The sequence below is a fragment of the Mauremys reevesii genome, linkage group 10 (genome assembly GCF_016161935.1).
Source record: "Mauremys reevesii isolate NIE-2019 linkage group 10, ASM1616193v1, whole genome shotgun sequence".
Classification (NCBI taxonomy): Eukaryota; Metazoa; Chordata; order Testudines; family Geoemydidae; genus Mauremys; species Mauremys reevesii.
In genome coordinates this window covers 54,096,372-54,115,982 of record NC_052632.1, presented here as the reverse complement: position 1 = coordinate 54,115,982, position 19,611 = coordinate 54,096,372, and the positions used below count along the sequence as shown (strand labels likewise).

Below are 19,611 nucleotides of genomic sequence, written 5' to 3'. Positions count from 1 at the left end.
AGCACTGCTACAGGCTGGGGACCTAAGCAGCAGTTCTGCAGAAAAGGACCTGGGGATTACAGTGGATGAGAAGCTGGATACGAGTCAATAGTGTGCCTTTGTTGCCAAGAAGACTAATGGCATATTGGGCTGCATTAGTAGGAGCATTGCCAGCAGATCAAGGGAAGTGATTATTCCCCTCTATTTGGCATTGGTGAGGTCACATCTGGAGTATTGTGTCCAGTTTTGAGCCTCCCACTACAGAAAAGATATATAGACAAATTGGAGAGAGTCCAATGGAGGGCAACAAAAATGATCAGGGGGCTGGGGGACATGATTTATGAGGAAAAGCTGAGGGAACTGGGCTTGTTTAGTCTGCAGAAGAGAAGAGTGATGGGGGGATTTGATAGCAGCCTTCAACTACCTGAAGGGGGGTTCCAAAGAGGATGGAGATCGGCTGTTCTCAGTAGTGGCTGATGACAGAACAAGAAGCAATGGTCTCAAGTTGCAGGGGGGGAGGTCTAGGTAGGATATTAGGAAAAACTTTTTCACTAGGAGGGTGGTGAAGCACTGGAATGGGTTACCTAGGGAGGTGGTAGAATCTCCATCATTAGAGGTTTTTAAGGCCTGGCTTGACAAAGTCCTGGCTTTGAGCAGGGGGTTGGACTAGATGACCTCCTAAGGTCTCTTGCAACCCTAATCTGATTTGCACTATCCGCAAAGAGCAGGTGTCATATTGCTCCATCGTGCTCAGTGGAGAAGAGTGAGGGAAGAATTCTTGGCAGTATTCTCACCTCCTTAATGCTTCAGTTTACTCTCCGGTAGTGTAGCGGTCCTGCCGACTCTCACTAGTTAACTACTTTCAGGATGCTTGTTTTAAAGCATGTGTGTTTTATGTCCTTGACTCTTTGCTCCTCAAGTTCTCTCTTAGCCCTTCTAATTTCTATTTTAGCTGACACAATGTGTTCCATCTGCTGGATGGATTTTTTTTGTTTATATTTGAGTAATCTCTTCCCATTTAACCATCTTGTGTTCTCTTGACTTCCCATTCCCCCTTTCTTTCAGTGTATGCATCCCTTCTGTGACTCTGGTATGACATGCTGATGCTGAGTTTCAGGAATTTAATTGCTATCAAGACTTGGTCCTTGCTACATTCCATGTTAGTAACTGATATAATTTCTATGGCTCATTTTAAATAAATTGACGTGACTACATGGATTTAAAATGTTTTCATTCAGTTAGTGTTCTTCAAATTGGGCCGCATGCATTATCATCCCAAACATTGTGAACTACAGAGACAAAATTTTGACCTTTGGCTTAGAAAATACTCAATATAGATTTAACATTTGTTTTTCATTATGTAGTTCCAAAGTCTTGCTGGCTATGGTTACCTTTTATATGGAATTCCTGAAGCTATATACCTTCTGAGTTTCAAAGGAGTTTCTGCTGAATTGCTAAAGACAGCCAAAAATGAAACTCAACCAAAAGCAGCCTCTGAAAAAGGGGATTCTGCTATTTGACTTTCATGTATGGGTGTTTTGAATTCTGGCCTACCCTAAACAAAACTCTGCAGTCTTTTTGCTTGTTTTAGGGAGTTCCCTTTCACGTGGCTATAAATGCATTGCTTCCGAATAGATGCAGCACTGCTGATGGCTTTTTAGCTCACCTTTGTCATATGAATTCCTACGTCCTTCTAGACAAAACAGCTTCAGACCTTTCTACTCAGAATTGCTTTTATAAGCTAACCAGTAGCTGTGTTGTTTTAGCTGTTTGATGTGGCGAATAGGTGCAGAGGAGGCATCATGTAAAGATAATAGCTAACAATAGACCTGGCAATAGGCAGAGGCCGTTGAAGTTAAGATTCTCCCCCATTGCTTCGCTTGCGCTTGCCCCTTAAACTACTCTGACTTGCCTCAAAGCAGCATTTTGATATGGCCAGTATTGATCTGTGAGATGGGCAAGCTCCTAACCTGGTTATTGTGATAGCCTTGGTTTGGGCCTGTTTAATAAAGACTTCACATGAAGAGTTTCACATCTTCGCTGAGAGCCCTTTCTCCTCTTCATAGAATCATAAACCACAGCAGGGGAGCTCACCAGCTGGACCTTTCCTCTTATCCTGCTTACTTTGCTTAACAGCCGTTTGGTGAGGGACCTTGTCAAAGGCTTTCTGAATTCTAGATACACTATATCCACTGGGTCACACTTGTCCACATGTTTGTTGACTGCCTCAGAGAATTCTAACAGATTGGTGAGGCATGATTTCTCTTTATAGAAGTTGTTGACTTTTCCTCAACATATAGTGTTCATCTATGTGTCTGATGATTCTTTTCTTTACTCTTGTTGCAACCAATTTGCCCAGTACTGAAACTAGACTTACGGGTCTGTCACTGAGACCCTTTAAAAAAAATTGGTGTTAGCTGCCTACCTGTCGTCTGGTACAGAGGCTGATTTAAGCAGTAGGTCACATAACAGTTAGCAGTTCTGCAGTTTCATGTTTGAGTTCCTCCAGAATTCTTGGGTGAATCCCATCGGGATCTAGCAACTTACTACTGTTTAATGTATCAATTTGTTCTAAAACCTCCTCTAATTACCTCAATCTAGGACAGTTCCTCAGTTTTGTCACCTAAAAAGATTGTGTGAGAATCTCCTTCACAGCCTCTGCAGTGAAGACCGATGCAAAGAATTCATATAACTTTTCCTCAATAGCCTTGTTCTTAGTGAAATTGTTTGTTGATTGTTCTTCCTCATATATCTGTTCTGGAAGGGAGCAGTCCCTTACTTGGTTGTTGCTTTGCCTCAAGGTTTTGATTGTATTCTCCTTATGACATCTGTGTTGAGATTACATTGTACAGACTGGAGTTTAATTTACCCTGATTCCACAAAAGAAATCTGCCACCAGTCGCCATTCCAGAAGTCGATGCCTGAATGCATTGTATCAGTGATCCCCTAATGGTGGATTGAAGCATACAGGGTATATCTTTGTACCTACAGAATACACATCCATTTCATGTTTCCTCAGCTGAACTGTTCGTAGCTTTCACGGTATTTGATGTATGAAACATCTTTGGTAATGGTGCTAATTATGTCACCTACAGAGTATATAATCTAATTGGAATTTATCTTCAGTAATATAAACCTCCTCAAAGTATTCATGAAGTAATATTCTCTGGAATATTAGGAACACAATGGCAGCATGCAGCAAGCAGTAAACTTGATAATGACCGTGTCTGAACTGGGCATGAAGACACTTGCATGAGGTATAATTATCTTTGACTGTGTTAGATAACAAGCATGGTCAGATGCTGGCCCATATATATGTAAATGTTAAATAACAGTCATAATATATCTGGCATCAGAAATAAGACTCCTGGGTCAAAATCATGCCCTCCGCCTAGTGAGCTCAAGGAGCAGCTCCACGGGCTTGACAGAGAGGAAAATGTGAGAAAGGGAAATAGATAATTGCCACAAGAGAGCTAATGGCTCATCTACTCCAGGGTCCAGCAGTGGTCACTAACAGATGCTTCATAAGAAGGTTCTAGAAAACATATAGTGGGCAAGTGTATACAATAAACTGCCCTGACTGAGCAGGGGGTTACTGTAACAGGCAATTTTATGTCAAGTAAGTGAAGTTTTGCATAAGATTAAAAACAGAGGACCTGACTTTCAGATGTGCTGGGCACTCACAGCACCCACTGATGTCAGCTGAAATGTTGGGTTCTGAACACCTCTGTAAATCACGCCCGGAATTGTTCACCTTAGATTTGGTAATTTATGGCTTGAAGACTAATGTAAACTTGGGGGTCTACGACATTAGCGTAATTTTTTGACGTTATGTGATTTTTATTCTTATAATCTGTAGCTCAGTTTAGTTTCCTGGGGGCCACATATTTCCCTCGCTATTTAAATTTTCAGGGACAATAGAGTCTCATGTGATCATCTCTTAGCTTTTGCTTACCTCCACAGCCTTGACCTTCATCATCATAATCAGACTATATTTTCTACATTTAGGTCATCGGTTCCACTCTGGTCGAAGTTAGTAGCAACTGAAGTTGTTGCCATCTGGTGGCAGTTCAGTGAACAGAAGCTGATTTTCCTAATCCATTTCCTAGTGTGTAAGTGACTGGAAACCCATTATCACAATTAGCCCCTTTGCTGGCAACCTCAGGAGAGAGGCCATGATGTGGACCTGGTGTTAATAGATTTATCCATGAGCCCCTCACCTTTAGATCAGGATCAGTGGCCTACTTTCCCTACATACTATGATTACATAACCCTATAGCAGCTGCTTACACAGAAAAGTCATATTTGGAAAAGGGTTTGCGGTGTATTTAGCTTCTTCTAATAAAATGTAGTGACAAGGAGAAACCAGTGCCATGTGACCAGCTAGCTCTTTGTGGGTCTTTGCTAAGTACTTCACTAAGAGTCTCCAGTCCCTTCTCATCTTGTCCTGGCATAGATCCATAAATAAGGCCAGAAGCGGCCATTCCGATAATCTAGTCTGACCCCTTCCCGTGCCTGTGTATTACAGGCCAGAGAACTCTACCTGGTAATTTCTGTATCTTTAAGGCCATAAAGCCTTAAAGGTGGTCCCTTCAGGTGAAAGGGATGAGGCCCATGGATGAAGTGGGCAGAGTGCAGGGGAAACTTTAGAGATAGAACTTTCTATTTCCTTGATCCTTCCCTTGACCTCTCTCCTGGCCCTCACAGTTCCTCTGCAAAGGTTGGTGAGAATGCTGCCTGTTGGAGGAGATTATGAGAAACAGTTTAAAAAAATTTTTTTTAATCCCACACTTAAAACAGTTGTCTTGTGATGACATTCTGCATAGTGGCAAGTCTTATGCCATCTTCCTCACCTGTTCACTATGTAGTGGCTGTGACGAAGTGGGAATGTTCTTGATGTGTTATTTGAATACTGAGTGGGGAGTATTGACCTGAGAAGGTTGCAGGGGATTTTTGCTGGGACTGCCTTTGTGAAAGGGAGGATACCGGAGCATGTAACATGAGAACCCAGGAGGAGGTTGGAGGCCAAGTAACACCTCTGCCCGGGAAACTGGACAAAAGACCCAAAGGCTGGAGGAGGAGCCGGGGGAGGCTGAGTGAGTCGGCTGGAGGGAGTTTCAGTTTGGAGCTGGCTGGGAAATGGAGACGGGCACCCCGACAGGGCTTGGGCTTCCCAACGGGGCTGTGGCCTCCCTGGGCCCCCCAGATGGACCTAACTAAAGGAGGTCCTGTTGTCTGTACTGGCAAGACCTGTTTTGGATGGTGTCCTGTCGTCTAAATAAACCTTCTGTTTTACTGGCTGGCTGAGAGTCATGGTGAATCGCAGGGAGCCGGGGGTGCAGGGCCTTGACTCCCCAAACTCCGTGACAGCTGCCCCTACCATTTGGTCATCAGCAGAGCAGAAAGCAAGACTGTCAGCATCAAAACTGCAGGTCTTCATCACCTGAAATAAAGGAGTAATTCCATTTACTGGTGGCAGGCCCTTATCCTCTATATGGAGTAGGCACAAAGAGGAACAGGGCACGCTTAACCACTGTATTATAATTAGACCACATCAGCCCCATGTTAGAGTCCCTTTGCTGGAGGAGTTCTTTAGCATATTAAATTTAAACTCCTCTGCAAGTTCCTGCCTCGTTCTGCCTTGGTCCTCAAGTCGGATCTTCTGTTGCTGTTTTCCATCTTGCCTCGCTTGCTCCTCCATGCCTGAATGCCCGTTCATTTCCTCCTTGCACTTCCCATGCCTCCTTCCATGTTGCCGCCTTCAGAAGGAATGACCTCCCAGCCCCCATAGATGCTAAACCACCATCCTCTCATTAAATTCCTCTTAGACTCTCAGTTTTGCAAAGCCTACAAATTCTAACCGAAAGTGAATGTGCCCTTCCCAGCCCTTTATCGCAGTAAAAAAGGAATGTAATTCCCTTCTCTGGGCCTTGTCCCATGTGCAGGTTTATCTGTGGGCTTGTCTACAGCATAATTTCCACATTGGGTAGACGTACATGCACTAGCTTTGATTGAGCTATCGCTAAAAGTAGCAGTGTAGCTGCCGCAATGTGGGTAGCGGGAAGGGCCAGCAAGTATGTACCTAGGGCCTCGGATATGATTGTTCCAGGACGGCTAGCCCATGTCAGTGCCATGGCTACACTGCTATTTTTAGCACACTTCCTCTGATCAAAGTTAGTGCATATATGTCTTCCCAAGCTGGAGTTAAGCCTCCAGGTGCCATGTAGATATGCCCTGAGTCAGTGGTTTCATTTGCAAGGTTTCTTCCTGGAAAGGGAAAAGGACAGGCATTTGTTAAATGTCAGGAGTATGGCTCTGTTTCTAACCAGAAATAACTTTAATTTAGGCCAGCAGATACATTGTTTATGTTGCCAGGTGGATGTTCAGGACTACTGTTGCAAAGGTGGATGAGAGATCATTCCACTGAAATATGGAAGGGAGAGCAATGTTCTTGCCCAGCCAAGGTAAAAGCTGTCACTGCACTTGAGCCATTGTTTCCTGGATGAGAGGAAGAAAAACAGAATATCCAACTTGAGGACCAAGGCAGAACTAGGCAGGAACTTGCAGAGGAGTTTAAATTTAATATGCTAACATGAATAACTGAGTTTAGGGTAGCAGTTTGGTTCTCCGGTCACCCCTGAAAACATGACATGCTAGATTCCATTTCCTCACCTGAGGGCGTTTAACCAAAGGGTTTGTAGGTGCAGCAATGTCTAAGAAGTTCCCACCCCGCTGCTTGCTTCTGTGAATGAGGGCTGACGAGTCACATATTCATAGTTGTGCATTGGTAGAAGTGATGGTTCAGAAAATGGCATCTTACCTGCCGATTTGCTTTCTGCCTGTCTCATGGCCAATGATCCAAAATGATCTAAAATTCTTATCCTGGAAGTTTGTTAGCAGTTTTAATTTAAAAACCTTAAATAATTATCCCAAGTGTATAATTAATGGATTGGGCTTGGAAGCTATCTACATGAGAGAAAAGGAAAATAACCTGGGAGCCCTGGCTACAGGCCAACAAAAGAATCTGTCGTTACCGGTTGTGGCTGCCTGTCCCTCTTGAAAGGAGCGGAAGCCCCAGTGTTTCCAGACTAGCAGATTAGAAATGTATCATTAAATAATTATCATTGGAAAAAAAGAAAAGATAGTCACAAACCATCTCACTAGCTCTCCCTCCTAGTCCAACAGCAGTTCTTTCTGGTACCAGCAAAGATCATCCAGTCAAACATGTCAACTCAGTTTTATAAAGTTACTTAAAAGCAAAGTTGCTGCAAAAGAAAATCATGGACTACTTTTTAACTTCTCTAGCTATTGAAAATATCTCAAAGAAAGTTACCTGACAAAAGGAAAACAAAAGTATGGTGTTGGTTTTCATTGCTTTCACCATCTATTGAATGAGGGTTTGTTGGGATAAAATTTAAGTGCTTATCTTTTGAATTTGCTTCCTCTGGTTGAGTTGGCATAGTGCATTGAATGAAGGAATGTTCCGAGTTCAGAGGTGGCACTGGGGAATCTAGTTAAAGTGACATCAAAGGCAGCACAGCAGGGCTGAACATGTGTTTGAAGCTGGATAGATTAGAGGCCATTATCAGCCTTTCACTACTGTGCTCTGAACAAAACTCTGCTCTTTCCTCTGGGACTGGTGCTGCAGAGAATTAAAAAAAAAAAAAAAAAAAAAAAAAAAAAAAAAGGCAGCACCCTACCTGCCAACATAATGCTGCATTTACCGTGAATGTTTAAACTGCTTAGAATACACGAGTTGTACTCTGCTACAGTGTTTGGTGTTTAGCCATCAGCTCACCACTGTTACATATTTACCAGACTTTGACTTTATAACAGAAATAGATAAAACGATTCCATACGGAAAGCATCTTCTGTAAAATTGTCAGTAGTTCTATTGTCATTTTGTCTGGAGAGAGCTACATTTTGAATGGATGTTGATGAAACTGGTTTATTTAACTACAGTGGTTCTAAATTTATTTTCCACGTGAACATTCATCATTAAAGAAAAGGATGCCCTACAATGAAAGCCATCACAATAGCCTGTTGTTATAGCAACACTTCCATGTTATAACTCTCAGAAAAAACGCTTGGCTCTTTGGATGATGGTACTGACTTGGTGCAGTATAGGTAGTGTTCTGAGATTTGTGTTTGTCTTATATTATATTATTTGCAACCAATAAGCAGAGTCATAATTAGCCTAAGTTTCTGTCTTGTCAGTTGTCTTCATATTAAAAAGCACTTGTCATTAATCATGTTTGTTTAATGGAATTTCATTTTGAGTGTTTGGGTTACTAAATAAAATTCCATTTGCATGAGGTAATTGAGTCACACTAGCAAATCTGCAGCAATCCTGTATGCCCACAGTAATAAGGAAAGAGAATTATCCTCTGAGGACAGTATGAATTTTAGTCACTAACATTTGAAAAAGAGAGCAACTGAATGAAGTGCCTATTGCAATAACTGTTTGGTAGCAAACATAAGTTATAATACAAGTCTGCTCTTTTATTGTTCCTTGAACAGTTTGGTAGTTGTAATTCTTTGGTTGTTCAGGCTTAGTGTACAGTAAGCAGTCTGTTCTCATTGTCAAATAGTGTGTGAAGGGAATGCAGGAATTGGTACTGTGACAGTTTTAAACAGCTTTGTTTTATGCAATATTTGGAAGCAACTATAAAGAATATATTTAGCAATTTTATTTTAACACAATAATAAATACAGCTGGCCTGTGTAAATGTGAATTATCTAAACATTGTGAGTTGCATTGTGACTGGATTACTTGTGCTGCTTTTCAGAATGAAGCGGTGGCTATTTGTTGGTGGGGTTGCATAGTATAACAATTGTAAGGAGAAGTTGTGTGTGTGTAATGAAACAGTGTCTGAGAACTAAAAATACTACCTCAGCGAGTTTAATTCGTATTTCAAAGATTTCAAATTTCATTGTTCTTGCTGTGTCAGGATAAACTATAATAACCTGCAAAAATTAAAACTCCAACATTCCTAAATGGGCATTTGTTTTTTTCCCCTTGATTTCTTTCTAAAGAGTCCAATTTCATTAGACTATAAACCTGTTTTCCATGTTTTATAATACAATCTCCATGGGTTGGTGTCCTCTCTGAGTACCATTTTTATTATGTTTTGTATTTGTATATTTGTCGATGTAGGAATGATAAATAAGCTTCTGGAATTGTATGGATGTGTCTTGGTGAAAATTAGAGTACAATTCTTTGGGTTGTTTTTTTTTTTTTTTTTTTACAGTTGGGCAACCGCCTTGGGCCCATCTGTACTAAGCCAAAAGTGATTTACCACCAGCAGTGGTAGCAATGGTTGTTTTCACACAATGCACAGTCAGCCTGTGGAAATCTTTGCCAGAGGATGATGTGAAGGCCAAGACTATAACAGGGTTCAAAAAGGCTAGATAAATTCATGGAGGATGGTGAGATTCTGTGGCCTGCGTTGTGCAGGGGGTCAGACTAGATGATCATAATGGTCCCTTAAAGTCTATGAGGTCCATCAATGACTATTAGCCAGGACGGGCAGGGATGGTGTCCCTAGCCTCTGTTTGCCAGAAGCTGGGAATGGGCGATAGGGGATGGATAACTTAATGATCACCTGTTCTGTTCACTTCTTCTGGGGCACCTGGTGTTGGCCACTGTCGGAAGACAGGATACTGGGCTAGATGGACCTTTGGTCTGACCCAGTATAGTCATTCTTATGTTCTTATTATGGTCTCAAAACCTGGTGCCTACAACTACTGTAAAAGATACTGTGTCAGCATTCAGTATGCACCCAAGTATGATACCAGCAGTAGGAGTAGAGTCAGTGTGTGACAGATTTGACAATTTCCTCCAAGACCTTGAAAAACCTCTTTGGATTAAATTTAAGTATCTTTGGAATCCATTGTGTTAAATGCAAAGCTTGTGTATTATTGTGAGCCCAGGGAAGTGTTCGGACCTTCAAAGGATTATATTGAACAATGAGCCAGACAAGAATGGACTTTTGGACAGCATCAAGTGGTTTGCCTGGGGGCCTCTAGGTAGAGGTGAATGCAACTTCCCACCTCTGATTATGCAGAAGCCCAGCTTTTTCAAGTTACACCCTGAGGAGGGGGACCATTGTCTACCAATTTGTGTTGCCAGAATCTGAAGATCAAAGGCCCAAGCTTTGATCAAAAGGAAAGACTAACCTAATCATGGGTGTGCTCATTCTGAGCTAAGGCTGTTAAGAACTTGTAACCATAGAAAAACTCGTTGGCGTGGTTTGAAGGATTAACTCCTACTAGAGCCCCTGCTGAAGTTTGGTGTTAAGCTTATTATCATGCATGTGTAAATTCTTGTATTGTTTTTAATATGTTTTCTCTGTAATTTACTGAGGAAATCTTGGCATACTGACAATAATATTTGCTAACTCATGGATGATAGGAGAGGTCCCAGAAGACTGGAGAAGGGCTAATGTAGTGCCCATCTCTGAAAAGGAGGAGCCTGGGAATTATAGACCAGTCAGCCTGACTTCGATACCTGGGAAGCTACTAAAGCAATGTATAAAACTCAATTTGTGAATACCTGGAAGATGAAGGGGTAATCACTAGAAACAAGCATGGATTTACTAAGAGCACATTGTGCCAAAGCATCTTGATTTCCTTTGACAGGGTAACTGGTTTGGTGAATAGGGGGAATGTGGTGGACATAATATACCTGGACTTCAGTAAGACTTCTGACACAGTGCCACATGACATTCTGATAAGCAAGCTGGAGAAGTGTGGGCTTGGCAGAACTGCCATTAAGTGGATACATAATTGGTTAAACGGCCACAAACAAAGAGTAACGACTAATGGAATGATGCCAGATTGGAGGGGAGGTCTCAAGTGAGGTTCCACAGAGATCTGTTCTGGGTCCGGTGCTGTTTAACATCTTTATTAATTACCTGGATGTGGGAATAGAGAGCAGACTGATCAGATTTGCAGATGACACAAAGCTCGGGGGTAGGGGAGGTTGCCAACACTTTGGAGGATAGAGCTAAAATTCAGAGGGGTCTTGATAAATTGGGGAACTGGGCTATAGACACCAAAATGAAATTCAACAAAGACAAATGTCTGGTGCTATACTCAGGGAAGAAAAAACAAATGCACAAATACAGAATGGGAAATAACTGGCTTGGCAGCAGCATTGCTAAGAAGGATCTGGGAGTTGTGATGGATCACAACCTCAACATGAGTCAGCAAAAAAAATGCAATGTTAGGTTGCATTAATAGAAGCATAGCATGCAAGTCACAGGAGGTGATAGTACCACTCTACTCAGCGCTGGGTAGGCCTCAGCTGGAGCACTGTGTCCAGTTTTGGTCACCAGTGTATAGAAAGGATGTAGAAAAACTGGAAAGGATCCAGAGGTGAGCGACAAACATGATCAAAGGGATGGAGTGCAAGCCATATGAGCAAGGCTGAAGGAACTGGGTATGTTTAGTTTGGAAAAGAGGAGATTTGGGAGGGCAGGGGAGACATGAAAGGCTGCCATAAAAAAGATGGAGAAAAGTTGTTCTCTCCTGCCACAGAGGCTAGAACAAGAGGCAATGGGTTCAAAGTACAGCATAGCAGATTTAGATTAAATCTCAGGAAAAACTTCCTAACTGTAAAAACAGCAGGACAATGGAACAGACTGCCTAGGGTGGTTTGGAAGCTCCTTCACTGGACGTTTTCAAAAGGAGGCTGGATAGCAATCTGTCTTGAATGGTTTAGACCCAACAAATCCTTCATCTTGAGGGGTTTGGACTAGATGATTTTTTGCGGTCCCTACTCACCCTATGATTCTAATGCTTTTGCCTTAAGAATAAATATGCTTGCTTAGACAACGTGGGTGGTAACTTGTGACAGTGGGAAAACATGCTCTTTATAGCCTCTGAGGAGAGAGCAAAACACAGACATTGGCCTGCTTAGGCAGTCTGGCTTGCAGGAAATAACACTGTGTAGACAGGGAACTGTGCAGCCTGGATAAACCCCAGTCAGGAGGGAGTGAGATGTGGTTCTCTGCCCAAGAGAGATGATGGCTGGGAGATGAAAGCTTAAAGTGGATGCCCTTGGTGGCCCATAGAGTCCCAGTGCCCCTCCTGCACTGGGACTCGCAGTGCGAGTGTGGATCAAAGCCTCTGCCTAGCTCTGTTACACAGTGCTTTGTCCTGCCTTTCAGCAACTTCTCTGTGCTCTGTATGCTGGTGCTTCCCTCTCAGTGGCAGCCAAAGGATCTGCTTGGCTTCTCTTAGCTCTGCCTCAGATCTGCAAGCCCCAGTGCAACCAAGGTATCAACTAGGCTGGTCTCCACCTTTTTGGAGAAACATCTTGTGTAATGAGCAGAACATGCTGAATTAGCTATAAACTAGCTCTGTATTCTACATTATTCACAGCTTAAATTACAAAGCATTTATTAAACATTAGCAAATATTAGGATCGAATAAATGTGTCATACACACTAGCATTATAACCATTCAAAAATAATTGGGAAAATAACCAAATATACTTAATTGCAGCCACTAACTCTTACTTTATTGTGCTCTGCATTTCCCCTGCTCATCTGTGAGCTGAAAGAGAAAACAAGGGAATTAGTGAAATGACACTGAAGTTACAGAAACTCTTTAAGAGCTGGAGCAGTCCCCACTTAAACACTGAACAACAAATTTATAGCCACCTGTCTGAACAAATAGCTAACCACCTGAGTGTTTGCATGGAGTACGTGCAAAAATGGAAACATATGCAAATAATTATTTGATGGAAACACTAGACATTCACAATGGCTGTTGCTTGCAGTGGATGAGTGGACCAGCTCTAATCACCACCCACCTGTGGCAGTGTCCGCAGTGCAGATGGCTGGGTTCAGAGGCCACTGGACAAGGGGAAAGGAGGAACACACTTACTGTCATGCACCATAGCACCTGAATGTGGGAGGATGAGGTTCCTCAGATGCATGGTAACAGAGCTAATTAGAAACTGTTCTTTGGAACTTTCAGCAGAACCCAACCATGCAGAAACAATACATAGATTTTTAAGGCCAAAAGGGAACACGGCAATCATCTTGTCTGACCTCCTGCATAGCACAGGTCATAAATTTTCATCCAGTGATTCCTGGGTCAAGTCCATAACTTCTGGTTGAGTTAGAGCAGGGGTCGGCAACCTTTCAGAAGCAGTGTACCAAGTCTTCATTTATTCACTCTAATTTAAGGTTTTCTGTGCCAGTAATACATTTTAACGTTTTTAGAAGATCTTTTTCTATAAGTCTATAATATATAACTAAACTATTGTATGTAAAGTAAATAAGGTTTTTTAAATGTTTAAGAAGCTTCATTTAAAATTAAATTAAAATGCAGAGCCCCCCCGGACTGGTGGCCAGGACCCTGGCAGTGTGAGTGCCACTGAAAATCAGCTCACATGCCGCCTTCAGCACACGTGCCATAGGTTGCCTACCCCTGAGTTAGAGTATGTCTTTTAGAAAGATATCAGTGATAGGGAATCCACCACATCCCTTTGGAAGCTGCTCCAGTGGTTAACTACCCTCACTATTAAAAATGTGTTCCTGATTTCCAGGCTGAGTTTTCCTCACTATAGTTATCCTTGTACTGCCTTTTCTTCCTCCTCCTCTCCCAGACCAATCTGTGGTTTACTCACTGTATTACAGCGGAGCGCCAGCTCTGCTACACTGAAGGTTAAGACCAGCTGTTTAAAGCGCAACTCTTCTAAGTGCTCTAAAATCCGCATGGTTACTCAGATTGCCTTGAAATTTGGTGTGTCTCCTGGCGGCATGGGGTTTGGTTACTGATCCAAATTCAGGATCATATGACCAAGGGATTTCCAAGTTATAGTCTCCCCCCAAAACAAAACAAAACACAGCTTTTCTCTAAATTCCCTTGTTTTTAGCAATCTCTATTTTTTGTACACAGATAGCAAACCAGGGCTGAGATAATTGCACCAGGAACTCAAACGTTCAAGAGTTACCCCAAAAGAGTGCATGCCACCTTCAAGGGAAATCAAATTAGAGAGTTATTAGCCAAAGAGTTTGGTTCTCTAATTAAGCATGCACCAAGCAGTTCTAAAGCTCCCACGCCAAACAGATTACACTCTGCATGTGCAGAGGTAGAGGCTAAGGCAGTTGGAAGCTATCTGTGAATCATGGGAACTGAATAGTTCAAAGAGGAATGTTACAGCCATTGAACCTGAGCAACGCCCAGTCACTGTGAGCTCAAATCCAGCCATGGGCAGAAATTTGAAATAAAGAAAGGAGGCATCTTGCTACTACCTGCCTCTGTCCAAGGGTTTTTGTATTTTGGGGAGATGTAATCAGAGTACAGCAGAATATTCAGAAGGTGCAGACATTCTTTTTAAAAAGAAAATAAATTACCCGTGCAGATGTTCTTTGGGAGGGGAAGGTGATCAGGGCTGCCAAAGAGCTTTGGGGTGCAACAAGGAGATGGATGATTATGAGAGGGGAAGAAATAGGGTTGAGTTGGTAGGAGAGCAGTTGTGGGTCAAGGGATGGAAAGGAGTGGGGCATAGGTGAAGTTAGAGGAGCGGGATGGGATACTGGAAAGGGCAGCATTGGGGTGAGTGACAGGAGAAGGGCAGGGAGAATAGGGGCAGGACTGCCTGTCAGCCCTACATTTCCCTCATAGATTTCGAGGCCAGAAGGGACCATTGTGATCATCTAGTCTGACCCCCTGCATAGCACAGGCTAGAGAACTGCCCTGAAATCATTCCTAGAGCAGAGCTTTTAGAAAAAATCCTGTCTTGATTTAAAATTGCCAGGGATGGAGAATCCTCCCCCCACCCCATGGTAGTGTGTTCCAGTGGTTAATTACACCTTTCTTCCAGTCTGAATTGTCTAGCTTCAGTTTCCAGACATAGGATTGTGTTAGACCTTTCTCCGCTAGATTGAAGAGCTCATCATTAAATATTTGTTCCCCATGGTAGGTACTTATAGACTATAATCAAGCCATCCCTTAACCTTCTCTTTGTTAAACTAAAGAGATTGAGCTCCTTGAGTCTACCACTATAGGCAGATTTTCTAATCCTCTAATCCAGGGGTCGGCAATCTCTGGCACGTGGCTCGCCAGGGTAAGCACCCTGGCCGGCTGGGCCAGTTTGTTTACCTGCCGCGTCCGCAGGTTCGGCCGATCACGGCTCCCACTGGCCACGGTTTGCTGCTCCAGGCCAATGGGGGCTGCTGGAAGTGGCGGCCAGCACATCCCTCGGCCCGCGCGAACTGCAGCTAGTGGGAGCCACGATCAGCAGAACCTGCGGACGCAGCAGGTAAACAAACTGGCCCAGCCGGCCAGGGTGCTTACCCTGGTGAGCTGCGTGCCAGAGGTTACCGACCCCTAAAATAAATTAATGGAGATATCCTATCTCCTAGAACTGGAAGGGACCTTGAAAAGTCACTGAGTCCAGCCCCCTACCTTCACTAGCAGGACCAAGTACTGATTTTTTGCCCCAGATCCCTAAGTGGCCCTCTCAAGGATTGAACTCACAACCCTGGGTTTAACAGGCCAGTGCTCAAACCACTGAGCTATCCTTCTCTCCCCCTGCTCTAATCATTCTCATAGCTTTTCTCTGAACTCTCTCCAGTTTATCAGCATCCTTCTTGAATTGAGGACACAAGACCTGGACACAGTATTCTAGCAGTAGTTGCACCAGCTGCCAAATATAGAGATAAAATAACCTCTCTATTTCTGCTTGTGATTCCCTTGTTTATGAATCCAAGGATCGCGTTCGTCCTTTTGGCTGCAGCGTCGCACTGGGAACTTATGTTCAGCTGATTTTCCACCATGACCCTTTTCAGAGTCGCTGCTTCCCAGGATAGAGTCCCCCATCATGTAAGAATGGCCTACATTCATTGTCCCTGGCTGTATATATTTACATTTCGCCATATTAAAACACATATTGTTTGCTTGCGCCACAGGCACCGGCTTCCTCCTTTCCCTGGGGCTGCTCAACTCCCGCTCAGCCCCAAGTCCTGCCCCAACTCCACCCCTTCCCCCAAGCTCCCACCCCGGCCTCTTCCCACCCCGCACCCCACCCCTTCCCACAGGAGCACCCCATCGCGCTCCTCACTCCCCAGTGCCTCCTGCACACACTGGAACAGCTGATCGCGGAGGGCAGGATGCACTAGGAGGGAGGGGGAGGAGTTGGTTGGTGGGCAGGAGGCATGAGGGAGGAGCTGGCTGTCAGTGGGTGCTAAGCACACGCTAATTTTTTTCCATGGGTGCTCCACCTACACCAAAACAGAACCAGATTGCTGGCATGTAAAATTAAAAGAGGTTATAGAGAAATTTTTCAACCAAGTGCTGGGGGAAAGCCAGCAAATGTGGATGAGCACATGGTTCGGTTGGAAACATTTCTTGGGGTGAATTTATTAATGGGGGAATTCTAGATCCTGGTAAAGATGATAGGAAAGAAGCGAGTTTTGCTGAACTTGACATTCTGGAATGGCAGGAGATACAGCCAGGGAACCTGAACGCTGCATTAATGAAGTTTTATCATTTAATTTCTAGTGTTTTGAACAGAAAGAGAAATGTTGTTCATAGGAGTTAGTGATCATATAGGCAGATATAGTTATAAGAACGGCCATACAGGGTCAGACCAATGGTCCATCTAGCTCAGTATCCTGTCTTCTGATAGTAGCCAGTGCCAGGTGCTTCAGAGGGAATTAACAGAACAGGGCAATTTTGAGTGATCCATCTCCTGTCGCCCAGTCCCAGCTTCAGCCAGTTGGAGGTTTAAGGAAACCCAGAGCATGGGGGTTGCATCCCTACCATCTTGACTAACAGCCAGTGATGGAGTATCCTCCATCAAACTTATCTAATCCTTTTTTGAACCCAGCTATACTTTTGGCCTTCACAGTACGCCATGGCAATTAGTTCTACAGGTTGACTGTGTGTCGTGTGAATAAGTACTGCCTTTTGCTTGTTTTAAACTGCTGTCTATACATTTCATTGGTGAGCCCTAGTTCTTATGTTGTGTGAAGAGGTAAATAACACTTCATTCACATTCTCCACACCAGTCATGATTTTATAGACCTCTGTCGTCTCTTTTCTAAGCTGAGCAGTCCCAGTCTTTTTAACCTCTCCTCACACGGAAGTTATTTCATACCCTGATTCATTTTTGCTGCCCTACTCTGAGCCTTTTCCAATTCTAATATATCTTCTTTGAGATGGGGCAACCAGAGTGGCGCACAGTATTCAAGGTGTATGAGTACCATTGATTTATGTAGCAGCATTATGATATTTTCTGTTTGATTTTCTGTTCCTTTCCTAATGGTTCCTAGCATTCTGTTAGCTTTTTTGACTGCCACTGCACATTGAGCAGATGACTCTTAGATCTCTTTATGTTATTAACTTGTTTTTTGTTTGTTTGGCTTAAAGAGTACTCCTTGGGACTACCCTGAGGCCCACCTTGTAAACACTGCAAAATAAAACCTGAGTGAGGAATAAAATCTCTGTGGAATGGGACTGATTTATTCCAGGCCCCCTGTACTGCCTGGAGACATGAAGGAGGTGCCTTGCCACAATACCCAGTCCATATGAAAATAGCTGAAATCCTCCGTTATTATTGGTTTTTTTTCCTTTTCAGCCTCTCTAATCTCCCTGAGCATTTCACAGTCACTGTCACCATCCTATGTCAGATGGTAGTACGCCTCTATCCCAATATAATGCTGTCCTTGGGAGCCAAAAAATCTTACTGTGTATAGGTGAAACTGCATTATATTGAACTTGCTTTGATCTGCCAGAGTGCGCAGCCCCGCACCCTCGGAGCACTGCTTTACTGCGTTATATCCGAATTCATGTTATATCGGGTCGCGTTATATCGGGGTAGAGGTGTATATTGCTACTGCTGTACACTTATTGTTCAAGCATGGAATTTCTAGCCATAGAGATCCTATGATAGAGTTTGAGTCATTTTTAAGATTTTTATTTTATTTGACTCAATACTTTCTTTCACATATAGTGTCACTCCCCCATCAGTGCAACCTACTCTCTTATTCTTATATATGTTGTACCCTGGTATTACTGTGTCCCATTGATTATCTTCATTCCACCAAGTTTCCATGATGCCTGTTATATCAATATTCTCCTTTAATGCACTCAAGTTCACTCATCTTGGTATTTAGACTTCTGGAGAGAATAGGTGGTAACTTTTATTGGACCAGCTTCTGTTGGTGAAAGAGACAGGTATTTGAAAGCTCAAAAACTTGTCTCTTTCACCAACAGAAGCAGGTCCAATAAAATATATTACCTCACCCACGTTGTCTCTCCAACATCCTGGGATCAACATGGCTACAACACCACTGCAAACGATGGCAAATATTTAGATTTCTAGCATTTGTATATAAGCACGTGTACATTTTGTGAGTATTCAGTTGCTTGTCTTCATATGTTATACTCCGCTACCTTGATATACCGCCACCCGATATAACACAAATTTGGATATAACGCGGTAAAGCAGTGCTTGGGGGGCGCGGGGCTGCGCACTCCAGTGGATCAAAGCAAGTTCAATATAACACTGTAACCTATAACGCGGTAAGATTTTTTGGTTCCCAAGGACAGCGTTATATCGAGGTAGAGGTGTATTTAAATGGCATACATTTGACTACTCCTCACTAACTCCTGTCATCCTTAACCAGCTCACTTGACGAGTGTACAAGGAACCTTTCTCCTTCGGTTTCCTCAACTATGAAACAGAGATAATACCTGCTTCAGAAGAGAGTTATGATGCTTAAATGAACATAGTGTGCTTTGAGATCATCTAATGGAAGGCACTAAAGTGGCGCATATTGTCATTTTGTCCTGGCAGAGATGGGATCCCCCCGTACAGACTCCGAAAGCAGCATCGCCGAGAGATGCAGGAAAGTGCCAAAGCAAATGGACGTGTGCCACTACCTCACATTCCTGTAAGTAGCAATACTCTGCCTGTCGAGAAGTTTATCTCCCAGTATGAGAGACTGCAGGTGCACACTTAGTCAGCAAAAGATCAGGTCTCCAGGTGGGCTCACTGTACTATGGAGTCACAGGGGAGTGCATTGCTTTTTTAAAAGGTGGTCTAGTGGGCTATCGAGAGGCAAAGTTGGATAGTCCACTTTGAAACTGTTACACCTACTCAACACTTGATTTTAAAATGCACAGCCCTTTAAGGTGAATAGTTGCCTGTTTGAGGATCCGGGACAGGGGCTGGGTTGTTGGGTAGGATGGCCGGGAAGCTCACATATAATGGTGGCAGGCACCTCACAGTAAGTATTTTGGAGCTAATCTTGGATGTATGTCTGTAACATGTAGCTACCCATCTAGCACAAAGTAAAGCTGAGCAGAGAAATGATTAAACTTAGGGGCAATTTAAGGATCTGGACTGATGGCTATTTGACAAATGCCATGTCCACAACTGGTGTTTCTTCTCCAGACAGCCCAGCCTGATGCAGAGGACCACTATTTTGGGATATAAGATAGAAAGGTGGGCTCCTTTCTTGTCTCTAGTTTTTCCCCAGTTTCATCAGGGAAAAGAGCCTGGTATTAGACTCTTAACTTAACCCTTAAGATTCTGTAGCAACTTCTGCACATTTGCTGATCACTGTAAGCCTTTTTCCCCTGAGTGAGAAGTTACAGGTGACATGT

At 43.2% G+C, this 19,611-nt stretch overlaps 1 protein-coding gene across 8 annotated transcripts in view; it reads left to right on the top strand.

Moving 5' to 3' along the window:
- AXIN1 (axin 1) overlaps positions 1-19,611 on the top strand; it is a 212,175-nt gene that overhangs the window by 140,676 nt on the left and 51,888 nt on the right. For all 8 annotated transcript variants that reach the window (XM_039492172.1, XM_039492175.1, XM_039492173.1 and 5 more), the window contains one exon: positions 18,800-18,896. In XM_039492172.1, coding sequence (XP_039348106.1) covers positions 18,800-18,896 — 97 coding nt within the window. The remainder of the gene's footprint in view (positions 1-18,799; positions 18,897-19,611) is intronic.